At 40.4% G+C, this 16,437-nt stretch overlaps 1 protein-coding gene across 5 annotated transcripts in view; it reads right to left on the bottom strand.

Moving 5' to 3' along the window:
- The window catches only part of ryr3 (ryanodine receptor 3), a 144,542-nt gene extending 134,748 nt beyond the window's left edge, over positions 1–9,794 (bottom strand). For all 5 annotated transcript variants that reach the window (XM_020714745.2, XM_020714744.2, XM_020714742.2 and 2 more), the window contains exon 1: positions 9,674–9,794. In XM_020714745.2, coding sequence (XP_020570404.1) covers positions 9,674–9,721 — 48 coding nt within the window. In that variant the 5' untranslated portion in view covers positions 9,722–9,794. The remainder of the gene's footprint in view (positions 1–9,673) is intronic.
- Between the last annotated feature and the right edge of the window lie 6,643 nt (positions 9,795–16,437).

A 16,437-nucleotide genomic window follows, 5' to 3' on the forward strand; every position in this document is an offset into this window, starting at 1 on the left:
TGGCGTAGCCTCGTTACACAACGTTTGATCTTGATCGTGACATTGATTAGAACTTAAGAGGGTTTTCTTAATGAATACTTATCAAGCTGTTGTCAAAAGCTACGATAAAAAAAGAAAACCTAAGACAACTAAGTTATGAAGATGTGAAAGAAAGTATATCTTAGAGACAACCGGTTCAGCCCCTGCTGTATTTTGGGAAACAATTTGAGAAATGCAGAATAAAAAAAAAAAAACAAAGAAAAATGAAAGTGATGTTCTGCCCCCTGAATGTTTAATGGATACTGTGTAAGCTGTAGAAAACCAATCAAAAGCGTCAGCATTTATTGTTTTGTTCTTTTGATAAATGGACCAAAACGGAATTTGGGTTGGAGCTTCTATGAGTCTGCTTACATTTGAAGTTTGTAATTTTTTTCTAGCCTAACAGATGATTTTATAAAGCGATTTAAAGTTTAACATTGAAAACAATATTCAACAGATTTATGAACGTAGAAGATATGAGTTGAATATTATAAGTTAAAAGTCAAAATTATATTTCACAGCAATAATTTCACTTACATGCATGTTCAGACCTGGGAGGTTGAGGGTCTTGCTCAGTATTGTAGCTGTTTCTAGCACTGCACTCCTCCAGCTAGGGGGTTACTGCCCTGAGTGCTCCAATTACCACAGGCACCACTGTCACCTTCACTTTCCATGCTTTCTCCAGTTCTTCTCTGAGTCCCTGGTATTTCTCCAGTTTCTCATGTTCCTTTTTCCTGATGTTCCCATCACTTGGCACTGCCACATCCACCACAACGGCTTTCCTCTGTTCTTTATCCACCACTACAATGTCTGGTTGGTTCTCCATTACCATCCTATCAGTCTGGATCTGGAAGTCCCACAGGATCTTTGCCCTCTCATTCTCTACCACCTTCGGAGGTGTTTCCATTTTGACCTTTGGGTTTCCAGTTCATATTCTGCAGACATGTTCCTGTATATTATTCCAGCCACTTGATTGCGCTCCATGTATGCTTTCCCTGCAAGCATCTTACACCCTGCAGTTATGTGCTGGATTGTTTCAGGCGCCTCTTTGCACAGCTTACACCTTGGGTCTTGTCTGGTGTGGTATCCTCTGCTGCCAGGATGAGTGCTTCTTTCAAGCTTCTGTTGGAATAGCAATATGTATTCCAACAAAAACAGCAGTATCTTTGATGTAGCTGTAGTAAACACAGCATGCAGCTCCTGCTGGTAGCTATTCTAGTAAATAGTTAGCTGCTCTGAGGTTAATGTCATAATGAAAACAATTGTAATCTTTTTTTATTTTAACTGCGGTGATGCTTTTTGTCATATGAATAGTTCCTAATATGTGCATAGTGAACGCTAAGCACATAGAAGTAATAATAGCAAAATAAAACAAAGCTCCTGTGCTGTTTCCATGCAAGTTTGGTTGATCACCCTCTAATCGCTTTACTGCAAGCCTGATGAGACTGTGAATCGTTTTTTCCGGATGTGTTCTATTGCCTAATTAGGGAGTTACTGAAACAATTCATTAATAGACAAACACAAAAATTAGACACCCCCACAAACTATAAAACACAACATAAGATTTCGTTCTTTTAAAGAAAAATTGTCAAGTGTTGAGTTTCTATTCTTTGATTTTGTTACCAGTAAAGAAGGAGGCTGGCTTGCCTGCCTCCCGTTCTCAGTTACAATAATAAGGGAGGGAGACTGAATTCTCAGATGGGGGTTTTGAAAGAGATGGGCCACTTTCTGGTCAGGGAGAATCAATTGCTTTTTTGAGTCAGAAAACAGATGTTTATCATACAGTCACTTACCTACAATTAAAATGTTAATATATCAAGATGCAAATTATTATGCCAAAGTAGTCAAAAGTAGCAATTGTTCAATAAATCAAATTTTTTGTAGCTGTCAGGAGGAAGTTAATGACCGCCATGTGTCTCTGACCCCCATTTTGGGCAGAACACAGTGGGGCAGTGGTTGGCGCTCTCGCCTCACAGCAAGAAGGTCCTGGTTCAAATCCCAGCTGGGTTCTTTCTGTGAAGATGTTCTCCTTGTGCATGTGGTACTTTGGTTTCCTCCAATTGTCCAAAAACATGCTTCACGGGTTAATTGGTGTCTCTAAATTGTACCTAGGTGTGTTTGTGGATGTGTGGCCCTGCTGTTCAGGGGATGGCTCTGCCAGCCCCACGACCCAGAAAGGGTTCTGTAAATATATAAAGTGCAGATGTTTTTTATAACTGTTCTAACAGGGACTAAATGCCGTGGGGTTTGTGCTTAGAGTCCCAGATCTCATTTATTTTGCTCCCCATTTGAGGAGTTTTTACTAAAAGTTTATGAGTGATAATCTTGAAAACTCTTGTGAGTTCCTCTCGTAAGCTATTTAAATGTCTTCATGCCTTCATTAGGGTTTTTTTTTTGACGTGTGCAGATTACTGATGGTTTTGGTGACAAAGAACAGACTTTTGGTTTCTATTTGGTTTAGTTTGACTCCAATCAGTATGTCACATTTTATGATCCTTTTGATTGTTGCTCCCACTCAGCAAGTTGCTCTGTGTGCTGGTTCCAATCCTTTAAAAGTTCCTATGTCTGTCAGAAGTAATTGAACAAGTACCTGTGTGCCAGAGGAGCTTGCTGAAATGGAGTTAGCATGAGAATGAGTTTGCTCCTGTTGGAGCTGGGTCCTGCCCAGTTACGTAAAGCTTCTGTAAATGATGGAGGTGCCAGTCACCTAGATGTCCTTCGGTGCTGCGGTCTGAGGGAGGTTGAGCTGCCAGAGGACATTGTGTTGCTTTGCCATCACAGCCTGCTCAATCAATACAAGGGAAATGCTTCACATTCAATTTAGATCCAACGGAAGGAGCTTGAACTGATGGTAAAGGGTATTTCTGGGATCTTTCCAGTGGTAAAAACTGAGGTGCGGTGGTTGCCAAGCTGTCGATTGCCATTGACAAGTTCAGTCTTTATGTGATTCAAAGTCATTCTGTAAGTATGACTGCTTCAGTGCTTTAAGCCTTAGTCACAACTGCCCATGCGGATGGTTATGGGCTGTCTGCGGCTGAAAAATGGACACAAAGGCAGCCCGCATTTTTAGATTGAAGACAAACCGATGAGCCTGTAATGTTCATGCACATATATTTACTACGAGCATGCTGCGGGCTTCAAGTTGTAAGGAACACCTACGGAACACGTAAGTAAGGATAATGTAGCCGAGATGCAGATATGTTGTACAGATTATTCTGTTTTTCAACCCTCCCAAATCCTGTGCACTGCACAGCAAGCCCTTTTGGTGCTGATCAAGTGATAAGTGCACACTCCTTGCACATCCTTTACGTGCAGCCTGACAGTTAGAAATTAAGAAATTAGACAGTTTGTGTAGACATCCAGAAGGCTTCTTTTGAGCACTTTGTGCATCACTTGCACACCTCGTACACGCAGTAGTGTGCGCATCTTACTGACTGGAGTGCTGCATTTAAGGTGTTGTGCGACAGCCCTGTATATCATAAGTGCGTATAAATGTCATCATCCTTACAAATATTTAGCATTACACAGCACATACAACAATGGTATGTTCCAATTTTATGAAGGGAACTGCATGACACACCTGTACTGCTCTTAAGATGCAGCCCCTCCTCTCTACAACCTCTACAGGCCTAGTTACCCCAAAAACCTGCAGTGTCCAGACGGGGGTTAACCCGTATTAGTGCATGTGACTACGACTTCGTTTAGATAAAGTAAAAGAAGAGCTGTTTAGTATTTTTGTTTCCAAAAGGGAAACTTGCATATCGTATAGAATCATTACACAAAGATTGACTCAATCCTTTATTTCTTGTAACTTTGGTGATTATAGCCTGCAGTAAATGAAAATCTCAAATTTGAGGAGTCAGAAAAGTAGAAACCATATTAGAAAGTATCAGACTTCCAAAAAATGTTCATTTTTACTATACTTGGTCTGGCCTCCTTTTGCATGAACCATTTATCAATGCATCAGAGGCAAAGTGGAAGCCCAGGTTGGTTTGATAGCTGCTGTCAGGTCATCTGCATTGGTGGGTTTGGTGTCTCTCGTATTTCTCTTGACAAAAGCCCATAGATAGTCTGGGTTCTGGTCAGGCGAGTCTGGAAAATAAGGACATTTGTAGTCCTTGTCCAGCATTCGTCCATACGTGGAAGTTCTTGATGTTCTGACTCCAGCATTAGTCCGTTCACTGTGATGTTCCCCCAAACTCTTGAATGAATTCTTTCAACAATCCTCTCAAGACTGCAGTTCTCCCTGTTGTTAGTGTGCCTTTTTCCAACCACATTTCTGTTAATGAGTGGAAACAGCACAACCATCCTGATGAAGGGGGTAGATGACTGTTGTCTGAACATCTTTCTGATTATCCAAGAGCCCAATTAAAGGTTCGGGAAATGTTTTAGAGATGTTTTAAGTTGATAAGCAGATTTGATTGTGACATTTTTTTCACAATCTTCCAATTTGACACCGAATTTTGGGTTTTCATCATCTGAGCTAATATCACATTTACAAGTAAAGTTTTGAAATATTTCAACCTAAATGTAATGATTTTATATAAAACAAGAAAATACCCAAACTATATACTTAATACCATATTGAATTATTTTGGCTGAACCTGTATTTATGTAATGTCATTCAAATGCATAGATTTTTTTTTGTGTGCTAATCACACTGTCAGCCCTCCCCCACCAACAGTCTACCAAACTGAAGGGAAAAAGGAAAAGATCATCGACGTACATGTGAGGAATATGAACTTAGTGCCAGATTTTTATTTTTTTTAATAGTTTTTTGTTTTGTTCTGTTTTGAATTGTCCATTTGTCAGTCGCACCAGTTTCAGGTTTGTCATGATTCACGATCATGATCACGATGTCACGATTCTCATCATTTCTGTTGATTGGCCTCAGTATATCCAGATGTCTGGTCTCAGTTCTTCATGGTCAGCTGTTCTGCTTTGTCCTCCTTTTTTTTTGCTCCCATGTTTTTGTCTTGATCTGGTCAATTTATTACATGTTAATTTTCTGTCACCAAGGCTGCATATTGAGTCCTACAGTTCCTGACAGTAACATTTTTACAAGCAAACCTTTTTGTTTACATTAGTAAAGGTAATGGTTCATTTTGACAATTCGATTGATGTCATAATGTGTGGTTGATGATGCGATTCATCCAAAGGGAACATTCTTAGAACATTCTAGACACTGGATGGTCACATGACTTTGCTAAATTCAAAATGTTTCCACACATTGGACTGAAATGATGGACTGATCAGTCTTTGCTGACGTCCCATGTGTGTTGTCCACTGATGCACTTGTTCGTTTTTATGTTGTGGTAAAATAAACCTACGATGTCTCAATCCAAATGTTTTTTTCCATTATCAATTTAAATAATTGATTTCATTTTGAAATGGTTTTATAATAATAGAGGTGGATTTGACTAACAACTTGCCTCAGAGAGGTTGGATCGTGGGAACAGAAATTGATTAATCAATTCAGTCGATTAATCATTACACCCCTTTTAAAAAATGGATTCTATTCAAATGGCTCCATAAGTAAATCCACATGCTCCACTGTGACTGCAACTTCTTTATTTTAAGTCTAAAATTATTTTTCATAATCAGCTCGCTATCAGCTTGTAGCAACATTTATGAATAGGTTCCAAAATTGGCTTAAAAAATAAAGTTATGTTTTTAAACCAGCTTTAAGCACTATATTTTCTACTGTGAAATGGGTTTTGGCCAGAATAATCCATGTTATTTAAGAAATTGTACAAATCCCTCTTTAATCTGAGTACAGCTAAACCCAAACAAATTGGCAAAAATTAGCAAATTACAAATAATGTCAGATTTAAAAAATACATATTTAGAAATTTACACATACAGCACTGAAGAATCTAAAAGTGCCGAAATGTTATTTATACATTTTTCATCATTAACTTTCCATATAACTTTGTTTTGTCAGATGAAATCCTGCAGATATTGCATCAGGTGCTCCACCAAAAGATCTTTCTGAATGTTCAAAAATCATCTAGTCTTCTAAAACAAACAGTTTTTCCTAAATCTTTCTTTAACTTGTTTGAAGTTTAAATGTTTAACTCCAGGCCTGCTGCTACGGTCCATCACTGTGACTCATTAGGCTCTGGTAAATGTGTGGTTTGACCTAGTTGCTTTTTAAATGGTACTTTATCCCAATAAAAGTGGTGTTTAAGTGTTGCTGGGCTGGAGCTCAAGCGCTGCCCCTGGTACAGTTAGTGCCAGGCCAGCAGAGTCATATGTGCTGTGGAAGCATCATCTTTAAAAAGGCTAAATTTAAACCCCCAGAGCCTTCGCCTTGGTATGCAGAAGGCTCCCAGGACAACATAAAGTCCAAATAAGACAAGAAGAGCAGCAGTGCCCTGCAAGTCTCAATATGAGGGTTTAAAATCACCTGCACTGTCCAACATAAACATATGATCTACTGAAAATTTACAGGCGTATCTCTGCTTTACCACATTTAGAAACTGACAAGTAAAAAAACTGGACACCTTTTTTTTAACTTCAACCGCAAAGTTCTCGTCAGTGCCAGCGTCCCCAGTGTTACACATCAACAGAAAAGAGCTGGAACTGACTCACAAAGACTGACCACCTGTCAGCACTTCCTAACGGCTTCTTTACAGCTCATAACTCTTCTGCAGAAACTGTGAAGCATCTACAAGTTGGTGTACCACAGCTCATTCAAAAAATCCCAACAATTAATCCATCTAAGCCTGCTTTCCTGAGCTTCTAACAAGGTTTAGGCCCCAGAGGGAAACCCCGCCCCGTCTCAAACCGCTGTCGTCATCAGATATCCAAGATGCCAGGCTGACAGTAGAATGTGAGAGGCGGGGGTCAGCAGATGGCTGGCATCACAAATAGTAGGAGCTGCTAAGTACAAGGTTCTACAACTAGCCGGGCCTGAAGGGGCTTATACAATAATCTATACGTCAACATCTCCAACCCATGGATCAAATGGGCATCAATGGAATACCAAAGAGCACTGCAGCACCTTATGAACTGTAGGGGGTCTCTATGAAGTTTCAGAAGTTTGGCTGCACTCAAGTCTTCTTTTTGTAAACCTGTAGCTTTGATAAAACCATTGGAAAAACAGCCATCAGTTACGAAAAGGAAAGTTCTCTGTTGACTTTGTCCAATATCAATTAACAGTGTGACCTTAGCAGGTATCACTAATGAACCAAAGCTTCAAATCAAAACATTAAAGCTTAAAACTCACTTAGACCCTGACAGAAACAGGATCCAGATCCTCTGATACTCGGATGACTCATGCGTCACATCTCTGTAATGCCTGGCTGGGCTATGAGCTTGGCATTGGACAGAGTTCATTAATTAACCAAACCAACAGACTCAAACTAATATGCCCGTTTTTTTTTCTGAAATAGACATATTTTTATGCATTGTTAAATTTATCAAGCTTCTGAACTTTATTTTTTCTTGAAATATTTGGAATTGGCTGATCAGTATGGCCTGATGTTAATATAATGCATGTCATTAAAGGTTTTTATACATTTTATTTTACATTCCAATAGACTTTAAAAATGGATAATAAAAAATTGTCATGATAAGCAAAATTGATAGATTTTATTTGATTTATTTTTTCAGCTAACGTTTAACACAGGAATAAGAATTTCTACAGCTCTTGTAATATTTAGTTTTGTTAAGTCATTTTTTATCTTCTTTTCTACAGTTTTAAATTGCCCTTAAGGTAAATATTTTAATATTATCAGCATTTCATTTAGCAGATCCAAAACTGTTTAGATGTATTCTGTTTCAGCTACTTAACCATTTTTAATCAAAACTCAGCAGTATTAAAATATTAGTATTTCATAAATACAGCTGTTTTTCTAATTTTCACCTTTATTCATTTCTCTGTGTTTCGTGTTAAAAATGGAGAACATTTTGGGCTTTAAAACTTCTCATTTTTGACAATCATTTCATGATGTTAAGCATTTTTGAAGCAAGCTTGGCATGCAGATAAAAGTAGCAATGTTCAGCATACTTTAAGGATGTCAAAAAGCTCCATTAATTTGAACATTTATTAGAATATTTGGTAGATTTTAGGATAAGTTTATAGCTTTTTACTAGGAAAATAGTAATTTAGCTTCTTAGCAACTGCAGGTCACACGGCAACCATTTTTATAGTATATTTAGCATATTTATTGATACATGTAGCGACTCTCTTTTTTATGCTAACTTTGTAGAAAACTACATTCCAACTGTAAAAGCATAATTGGCAGAATTTAGCTTCATTGTTTTAGCCTCTTTCTACTCAGCAACATTTCTGAGTTTAGCATGTTTTTCAAATATTTCAGCATTTTAGTAGGTCTTTTTTGGGATAAATTCAGCTTTCTCAAACCCCTAAATATTCATATATTAGTTCGACATTAAATGCAGTACTTTTTGAATGTAACGTTGTTTTTAATGAGTTGGCAAGCATAAGCTTTACATTTAATACTTTTGCTGCATTTGCAGGAGATTAGTTCTTTTAGCTTTTAAAATACATGCTCATTTGGGAGGAAGAAGTTGGATGACGGTCCCAGACAGATGCACCTTGTGAGGTGAGGAAATGGTGAAGGGCTGGGGCTCCCTGCTGCATGTCACTGTTGATGTTCTTCATGTAGCCGTGGGGTCACAAAGCTAATACGAGCTCCCCACCACGACTCTTTTCTTCCCCCCACCAGCACACCAAGATATGAGCTGTCATATCACCCACGAGCAGGGGTGTGACGATGAATCGATTTCTATTCCTACGATCCAAACAGATCAGCTGTCTGAGGAAAGTTGTTAATAATTGGATCGACATATACCATTGTAGAATTGTTTTAAAAGGTTTTAAATCAATATCAATATTAATATTGGAAAATACAATTTGGATTGAGGCATGGGAGGTTTATTTACTATAACATAAAAAAGACTGAGTGGACAACACACATGTGACGTAATCAAAATGATTAGATGATTCCAGTCCAATGCGTGGACAGACTTTGAATTTAGTAAAGTCATGTGACCATCCAGTGTCTAGAATGTTCTAAGAATGTTCCCTTTGGATTATTTGGATGTATAAACAACAGTGGACTGAACTTTAGGAAACTAACATGTGAATGGATTTGACATTCATTCTAGTTTACTGGTTTGTTTGGACACAGATTTCATTTACATTTGATGATCTGGAAGAAATCCAAGAATCTGGAAAACTTCACTGTTCAGTAGCAGGAATTTCTGTCTGAGTCTCACTGCTGGAAGTTTTGGCTAAAGATGATCTGGATCCATTCTAGGTCAGAGAATCAGATCCAATCGGATTGTTTAAAATGATCCAATATCGACTATGAATCGAATAGAATCGTTGTTCAAATGAATCGTTACAGCCCTACTAACAAGGACTAGTCAACTAGTCTCCCCAGAGGATGTCTGCATTGAGGAGAACTTAAGCAAACTCTTCCCGAGCAGACAGACAGCCGCTTCACAAGTCCGGTTGCTGAAGGAGACTCAGAGATGTGTGTGGATTCACTGATCTCTGATCAGTTGGTCAGTTTGCACCTGCGGCTCCTCGACTCACCGCCGACAGGTGCAGCCTGCAACCTGCGGCGACTTCCCCGGCGCATCCCGCAGACGCCTGAACTCCGTCCGTCTCTTTACTTACAGTTCTCAGGAACTGGATCTCGTCCTCCCCCTCTCCGCCCTCGGCCATGGTTGTGAAGGAGCCTCCGCAGACTCCGGAGCCCTCCGCAGACTGCCGGCAGAAACGCGATGCTGCGCCTCTCAAGCCGATATTAGCAGAAGTCATCCACAGCCATATAGGGCAGAGCGCCCCCGCTTCTCCTGCCCCTCACTCGTGCACAGCGCCTCCTCTTCCTCCTCCTCCTCCTCCTCCTCTTGCTTCGCTGCGGACGCACAGAGCCGGGCATCCGTGCACGCACAGCCGGCGGGGATGAGGATGCAGCCGCAAAAGGGAGGATAAAATATTCTCCATTTATTTAATGCAAAACATGTTTGTTTTTACTGCGAGCCTGTTGCTTATTAATGTTGTTTCCCCTTAATTAGGCTACCCCCCTCTTTTTCCAATCTGCATTCACGCTGCAAATGAAATTAATTTAAATCTAATTAAATCTAACATTTGAACCATGAACGAGTGCACAAACACGAGCTGCTGTAAATGATTTAAAAACTGTACAAATATGACATGAAGTGATATGTAAATTAATAATCATTGACATTTCTGGTTGTTGGTTTACCTGAGCCTAATAATTTTGAGCTTCAGATTTACACACCAAAAGGTGGAATTTTAATAGAGTTTTAATAGAAAGTAAATTATACAGAGCAGATGTCATTAATCACAAATGTCAGGAGGTTGAAAAGCAAGTGTGGGTTTTTTTTTTAAAGCCAATATAACACTGACATCTAGTGGTCACTAAGTAATCTTTACCAAGACTCCAGGGCCGTGTTCATTCATGTTTGATTCTTTCTTGGCAACTAAAAGGTAGAAAACATCATTTTCATGCCCACAGCTTTACTGTAAAATTTATAAAGAGTACAAGACTGGGTTTTAAAAAGTTAATAATGTTTGAAAAATTGTTGGGCTGCACAGTAGCGCTCTTGCATCACAGCAAGAAAGGCCCCGGTTCAAGTCGCGGCTGGGACCTTTCTGTGTGGAGTTTGCACGTGCACTCCGGCACTCCAGTTCCTTCCAGAGTCCAAAAACATACTTCATAGGTACATCTGTGATTCAAAAATGCCCTTAGGTGTGCTTGGGAGAGTAAATGTGTGTTCCTGCAACATTCTGGCAACCTGTTCAATACTGTATGTATACCACCTACTTCACCCAATGTAGCTGGGATAGGCTCCAGCAACCCAGTGACCCCGAGAGGGATTCTGTCGCATGTCCTGGGTCACAAATTTTAAGTCAAGGTCAGGTCTCTGGTCACAGATGAAGTCTTAAATCCATCTCGGTGGAGGTTCTCATTCATGCAGGTGACGTTGTCTAGAAGCTGAGTCATGGTAACTGGACATACTGTGGGTCTTCTTTCTTGTAACGTTTTCCCACTCATCTTTAAATCTTTGTCAATATCTACACTAAGGACTTGAAAATGATGAACTTACAAACTTGTGAACATAAAATACTTTGTTTGAAAAATAACTCTACAATAATGATAAATTACATGAAAAAGCCTTTGTTTAAAGTGCTTTACTGAACAAAAAAAAAAGTTTTATAGTTAGTACAGTAGCGAGCCAGATCCAAAATGAAGCTAGCAGCAAGCAGGAACCCACAACCTCCCCTCTGGTCTGTAACCCTCCCAGTCAATTAAATACTGGGCACCCCAGCCCAGATGACGGGATCTCAGCAGCCACCAATCTTCAAAAGGAAGACCGCCATCAATGAACTGGCCATGCGTAAGAGGTCGGGTGGATGGAACCAGGGAACTCTGTAGCACAGGTTTGACTTGGTAGACTTGGAATTTGGGATGAATTTGCAGAGGTCCGAGAAAACTCAACCTTTGTTATTGGGAAAGGACCTGGTCTGCAGTGGACAGCCAGACCTTCTGTCCCACATCATATCTGGGAGCAGAAGAGCACTTCTTGTCAGTTTAGGTCTTGTAATTGCAAACAGTTCTAAACAGACCCTGATGAGCCCTCCTCCAGACTCTGGCAACAATGAAAGGACACCACAGCTGAGAGTACAGAGGTCGCTCTCTCCTGTCAAAAATTGGAAGCTGCTATCCATAAACCACTTGGAATGGGGACATACCTGAAGCTGATGAGGGAAGTGCATTTTGGGCATCCTCCACCCAACAATAATGTCAGCCCAGGAAGAGGGATCACAGTTGCACGGGATCAGTCTGTCTTTTATATCGTGGGTGGACGCTGAATGATAGGCTGATAGTCACGCCTAAAATTCAGAAAAAGATGTGTTGTGCCAATAGGCCTGCCATCTCTTTTGCGATGGGCAACCTGGCCAATGGCACAAAGTGCCATTGCCTTCTCGTTCATATAGCCGAGGAGGTAAGACAAGGTAAAATAAAACTTAACCATGTGAAAAACAGTGCCCAGTGACAAGGCCATCTTGGAAAATCTGTCAACCACAGTAAACACAACAGTCTTCCACTTGGAGAGGGGGTAGATCAGTCCAAAAAAAAAAAAATCAACATAGATGTGTGACCAAGGGTACTTAGGAATGCTCAAGGGCATTCATTAACAGTAGGTCGCTGATTGCATGTTTTACCTTGGTTGATCTCTTGGCATGCTGCCACAAACTCCTTCACATTATTAGGTAACGAGTCCCAACAGAAATTGCTGGAGCATAGATCTGGTGTCCCTAGAAGAGGCAGACTACTGGAACCAAATGGAGCAGTTTTTTTGCTCAGCTAAAAGTCTGCAAAGCTAAATCAGGGTCAGGCAGGTAGGGATCAATAGCAGGCATAATGTTATCAGAGGAGAGACGAGGTAGTCAGGATCCAGGCGAGAGTCTGGGCAGGCGGCAGTCAGAAACAGAAGATCAGGTCCAGATAAACCGCTCAGGAATGAAGCAGAGTGGCACAAACAATACTTTGCACTGAGCTTCACTCAGTGCATGGCTTGAGTATGCTGGGGTTGATGAATGAATGAGAGTCAGGTGCGCGGCATCCAGGAAGTATGCGCTGGGGTTGCTGGGAGTTGTAGTGTGGCTAGAATTCTGGGGAGGGCTCCCGCCATTGACCAGAGGGGGAGACAGAGCTCTTACTTCTGACATTGAGTTAGTACGACCCCGGCATTGCAGGAAAGATGAGATAAGGAGAACCCTTCAAGGATTTTGGAATGTAGTGATCAGTCACATACAGTTCGTCAGGAGGACATGCAGAAGTTGCTGAGGTACTGTGGAGCTCCACTTCCAGCAATCTCTCCACATCAGTGCGGCAAACAGCTAGATCAGGGGTCGGGAACCTTTTTGGCCGAGAGAGCCATAAACGCCAAATATTTTTAAATGTAATTTCGAAAGAGCCATACAATAATGTTGTGTCTCTTTCCCACACTGATGCACGGAGACTTAACCTCTTTTAAGGTTCTTAATTCTGGTTTTCCGGGTGGTACAAACTCTGTGAAATAGATAATAGTAAACTGATAGTTTTTTCTCCAAGCACCGCTACTACTGCGCGCCTCTGGCATCGCATCGCGCCCGAAAAGGACTGGTCTAATGAAAAAAAGTAAAATTAAAGATTTGTCTGCGAGCCACATGTGACCATCAAAAGAGCCATATATGGCTCGCGAGCCATAGGTTCCCGACCCCTGAGCTAGATAGACAGATCCAGGCAAATCTAGATTCTGAGTAAACTCGAACTCCTCATGGCTACGGGATAGGGAATCTCCCTTCTCGTTCTTATGGCGGAGGAGGTAAGACAAGAAAAAACCTAACCATGTGAAAACTGACAAGCATTAAGATGTTTGGCTGTCTTGAGGTACTCTAGGTTCTTTTGATCAGTTAATACAAGGAAAGGTTCAACAGTCCCCTCAAGCCAATGCCGCCACTCCTCCAGGGCCAGTGTAACGGCTGGAGTTCTCTATCACCCACACTATAATTTCTCTCAGTGGAACTAAGCCAACCTAAAAAAAGGCAGACGAATGAACCCTATCATCCTCAGAACATTGCGATAAAACAGCTCCCACCCCGGAATCTGACGTGTCTACCTTAACAATAAACTGTCTCGTAGGGTTAGGCATTGTAAGCACCAGTGCTGAAATGAACAAACACTTAAGCAGAGAAGGCCTCCTCAGGTTTAGAGGACAGTGTCAAATTCTTCTTAAATGAAGTCAATGCATGCAGCGAGGCAGCTACCCGACTGAAGTTGCGAAAGAAGCTTCTATAGAAACTGGCGGAACCAAAATATCTCTAAGGCTTTTTAACATTACTAGGAATGGCCCAATCGGCAACGGCACTAACTTTAGCTGGGTCCATCTACGTAAGTCTCTCCCACAGCAATTGAAATGACCTTGGAAATGAATAAATCTTGTATGAAACTTGCATTTTTAACGAAAAGGTTGTTCTACAACAAGTATTGCAACACCATCCTGACATGTTTAACGTGTTCTGTCTCAGACTGAGAGAAAATGAGAATGCCATCAAGATAGACAAACATAAATCTGCTTAACGTATCTCCCAAAACATTGTGACAAGATTTTGGAACACTCCTGGTGCATTAGTCAACCCAAAAGGCATAATAACCATATACTCACAGTGGCCTATAGTTGTATTGATTGCGATTTTCCATTTGTCACCATGTCTGGCACGTACTAAATGATTAGCAATTAGCAAGATCTAGGGTAGAGTAGACGGTGGCTTCATTAAGGAGCTCAAAAACCGACGACATTAATGGCAACGGGTACCAATTTTTTACAGTGGCATGATTATGGCCTTGATAGTCAATGCATGATCTCAAACTGCCGTCCTTCTTCTTAACAAAGAAAAACCCAGCACCAGCTAAAGAAGAAGAAGGATGGATCAAACCGGACATGAGAGACTTGTCATTATACTTCTTCATAGCTTCCCTCTTTAGTGCAGACATAGAAAACAGGCAATCACCAGGTGGAGAAGCAGCAGGCAACAGTGCAGTCATAAGGTCTATGAGGATGAAATGAAGTGGCACAGGCTTTAGTGAAAAACTATTGAGTTCATAGTATTCGATGGGGACTTTTGAAGTGTCAGGATATGTCAATTCCTTATTTCCTGCTCCCTTCGAGACATGGCAGCACACAGACATGAAGGACGACTTGAAGAGGACAAACTAATGATTTTGCCTTCATGCTACCTGACTTTAGGGTTTTTCCTTGGCTGAGAATATAATAATAATATTTCTCCACTAGAGGGTGCCATACAGCTGCTTTCTTTGTCTATGACTGCAGTTTTGCTTTTTTCATTACAGTTAAAACCATAAGTTTGATTTAACAGTTAAGGTTTAAAAAATTCACAAAAAAAGATAGCAAAACATCTTTCTCAATTTGTCGTTTCAAATCTACCAATCTTTATTTGAACAGCTGTATTCAAACAGTACTTATGACTTTGGCTGTTGTGGTGGTCATGGTAACCGTTTATGTTCCAGGTCATTAAGCTGTTGGACAATAAACACTTGACGGCTCTCTGCTTCCTTACATCAAGCCTCTTTCTGGAGATGAAAGACGTTCAGCATGGTGGAGTGATTTCAACCAAAGGTATTAGACGTTCAAAAGATTCAGTCAAGGTGGAAAAATTCTTAACTCCAGTTTCAGTCTAAACTAAATATTTCCACCAAAAGATACACTTTATTTATTAATTAATAGTATGGAAGAAAACGTTTATTTTATTTTGAAACATCGTTCTGCATAGTGGTTAGCCCTCTTGCCTCACAGCGAAATGGCCCTGGTACTCCTCGTGCATGTGTGGGTACCTCCAAAAGTCAAAAAACATCCTTCATTGGTTAATTGGTGACTAAATTGTGAGAATGTGAGGCTGTCTGATGTTGTGTTATTGTGTGGCCCTTCATCACACATGCAAACCATCTGGGGTGGTCTGCCTTCCCGCCAACGGTGCCTGGGATAGGCTCCAGCAACCTGTGACCCCAAAAGGGATAAGGAAGTTTAGAAGATGGATGGATCCATTCATCAAAAATAATCCAGCCGGAAGCCTTTTGGATCATTATAAATTTGGTGTGAGTTTGTGTATTTTTGTAATTGTGGGATGCTTTGTCTTTAGGCACTTCAAACAGTGGAAGACTCTGTGGAAACCACGAGACAGATTTGAATTTAGGTAAATAATGTTTATCCTTTCCATTGAGACAGTTATTTGTGTCATTTCTTCATTTTTAAGTCTATATTTATATCATATATTAGCAGTAAATTCAGTAAAAATGTCCACACAAAAGGTCACATGACTCCGAATTAACAACAGGGATTAAATGAAAAGAAGCTACTGAGATTCTCTTTCCCATCAGTGTTTCGGTTATAGAAATTTTGTAAAATGCTGACAAACGTTTTTACTTCTTGGATTTAAAGCTGTTATTAACAAATTATAACCTGAAATGTACTCTTCTCAATCTGATGGTTTGCGTGGTGTCGCTCTACCTGCACTTGGATGAGGTATTTAAAAGGTTATTTAGGAACATTTTTGTAGTTTTTATGAAAATGTCTGGGCTTAATGTCAACAACCTCTTCAAGATTCTAGGAGAAGTCATTGAATCTGACCTAAAATTAATGAAACTCCTTTGTTTTTCCTGATTTCCTCCAGAATACTGGCATAGAAAGGAACATGTTTCCTCTTCTGGAGTCTCAGGACGACTTCCTGGCAGCACAGGTCGACTTTGATGAACTTAGCCGTGATTTGAACCAACTCCTACAAAACAAGTACATGACGCCTGCTGTTCCTCCAAAGACGTGAGCGTGCGCCCTGGAAGAGGGTCGGGTTGT

The sequence above is a fragment of the Oryzias latipes genome, chromosome 24 (assembly GCF_002234675.1).
Source record: "Oryzias latipes chromosome 24, ASM223467v1".
Classification (NCBI taxonomy): domain Eukaryota; kingdom Metazoa; phylum Chordata; class Actinopteri; order Beloniformes; family Adrianichthyidae; genus Oryzias; species Oryzias latipes.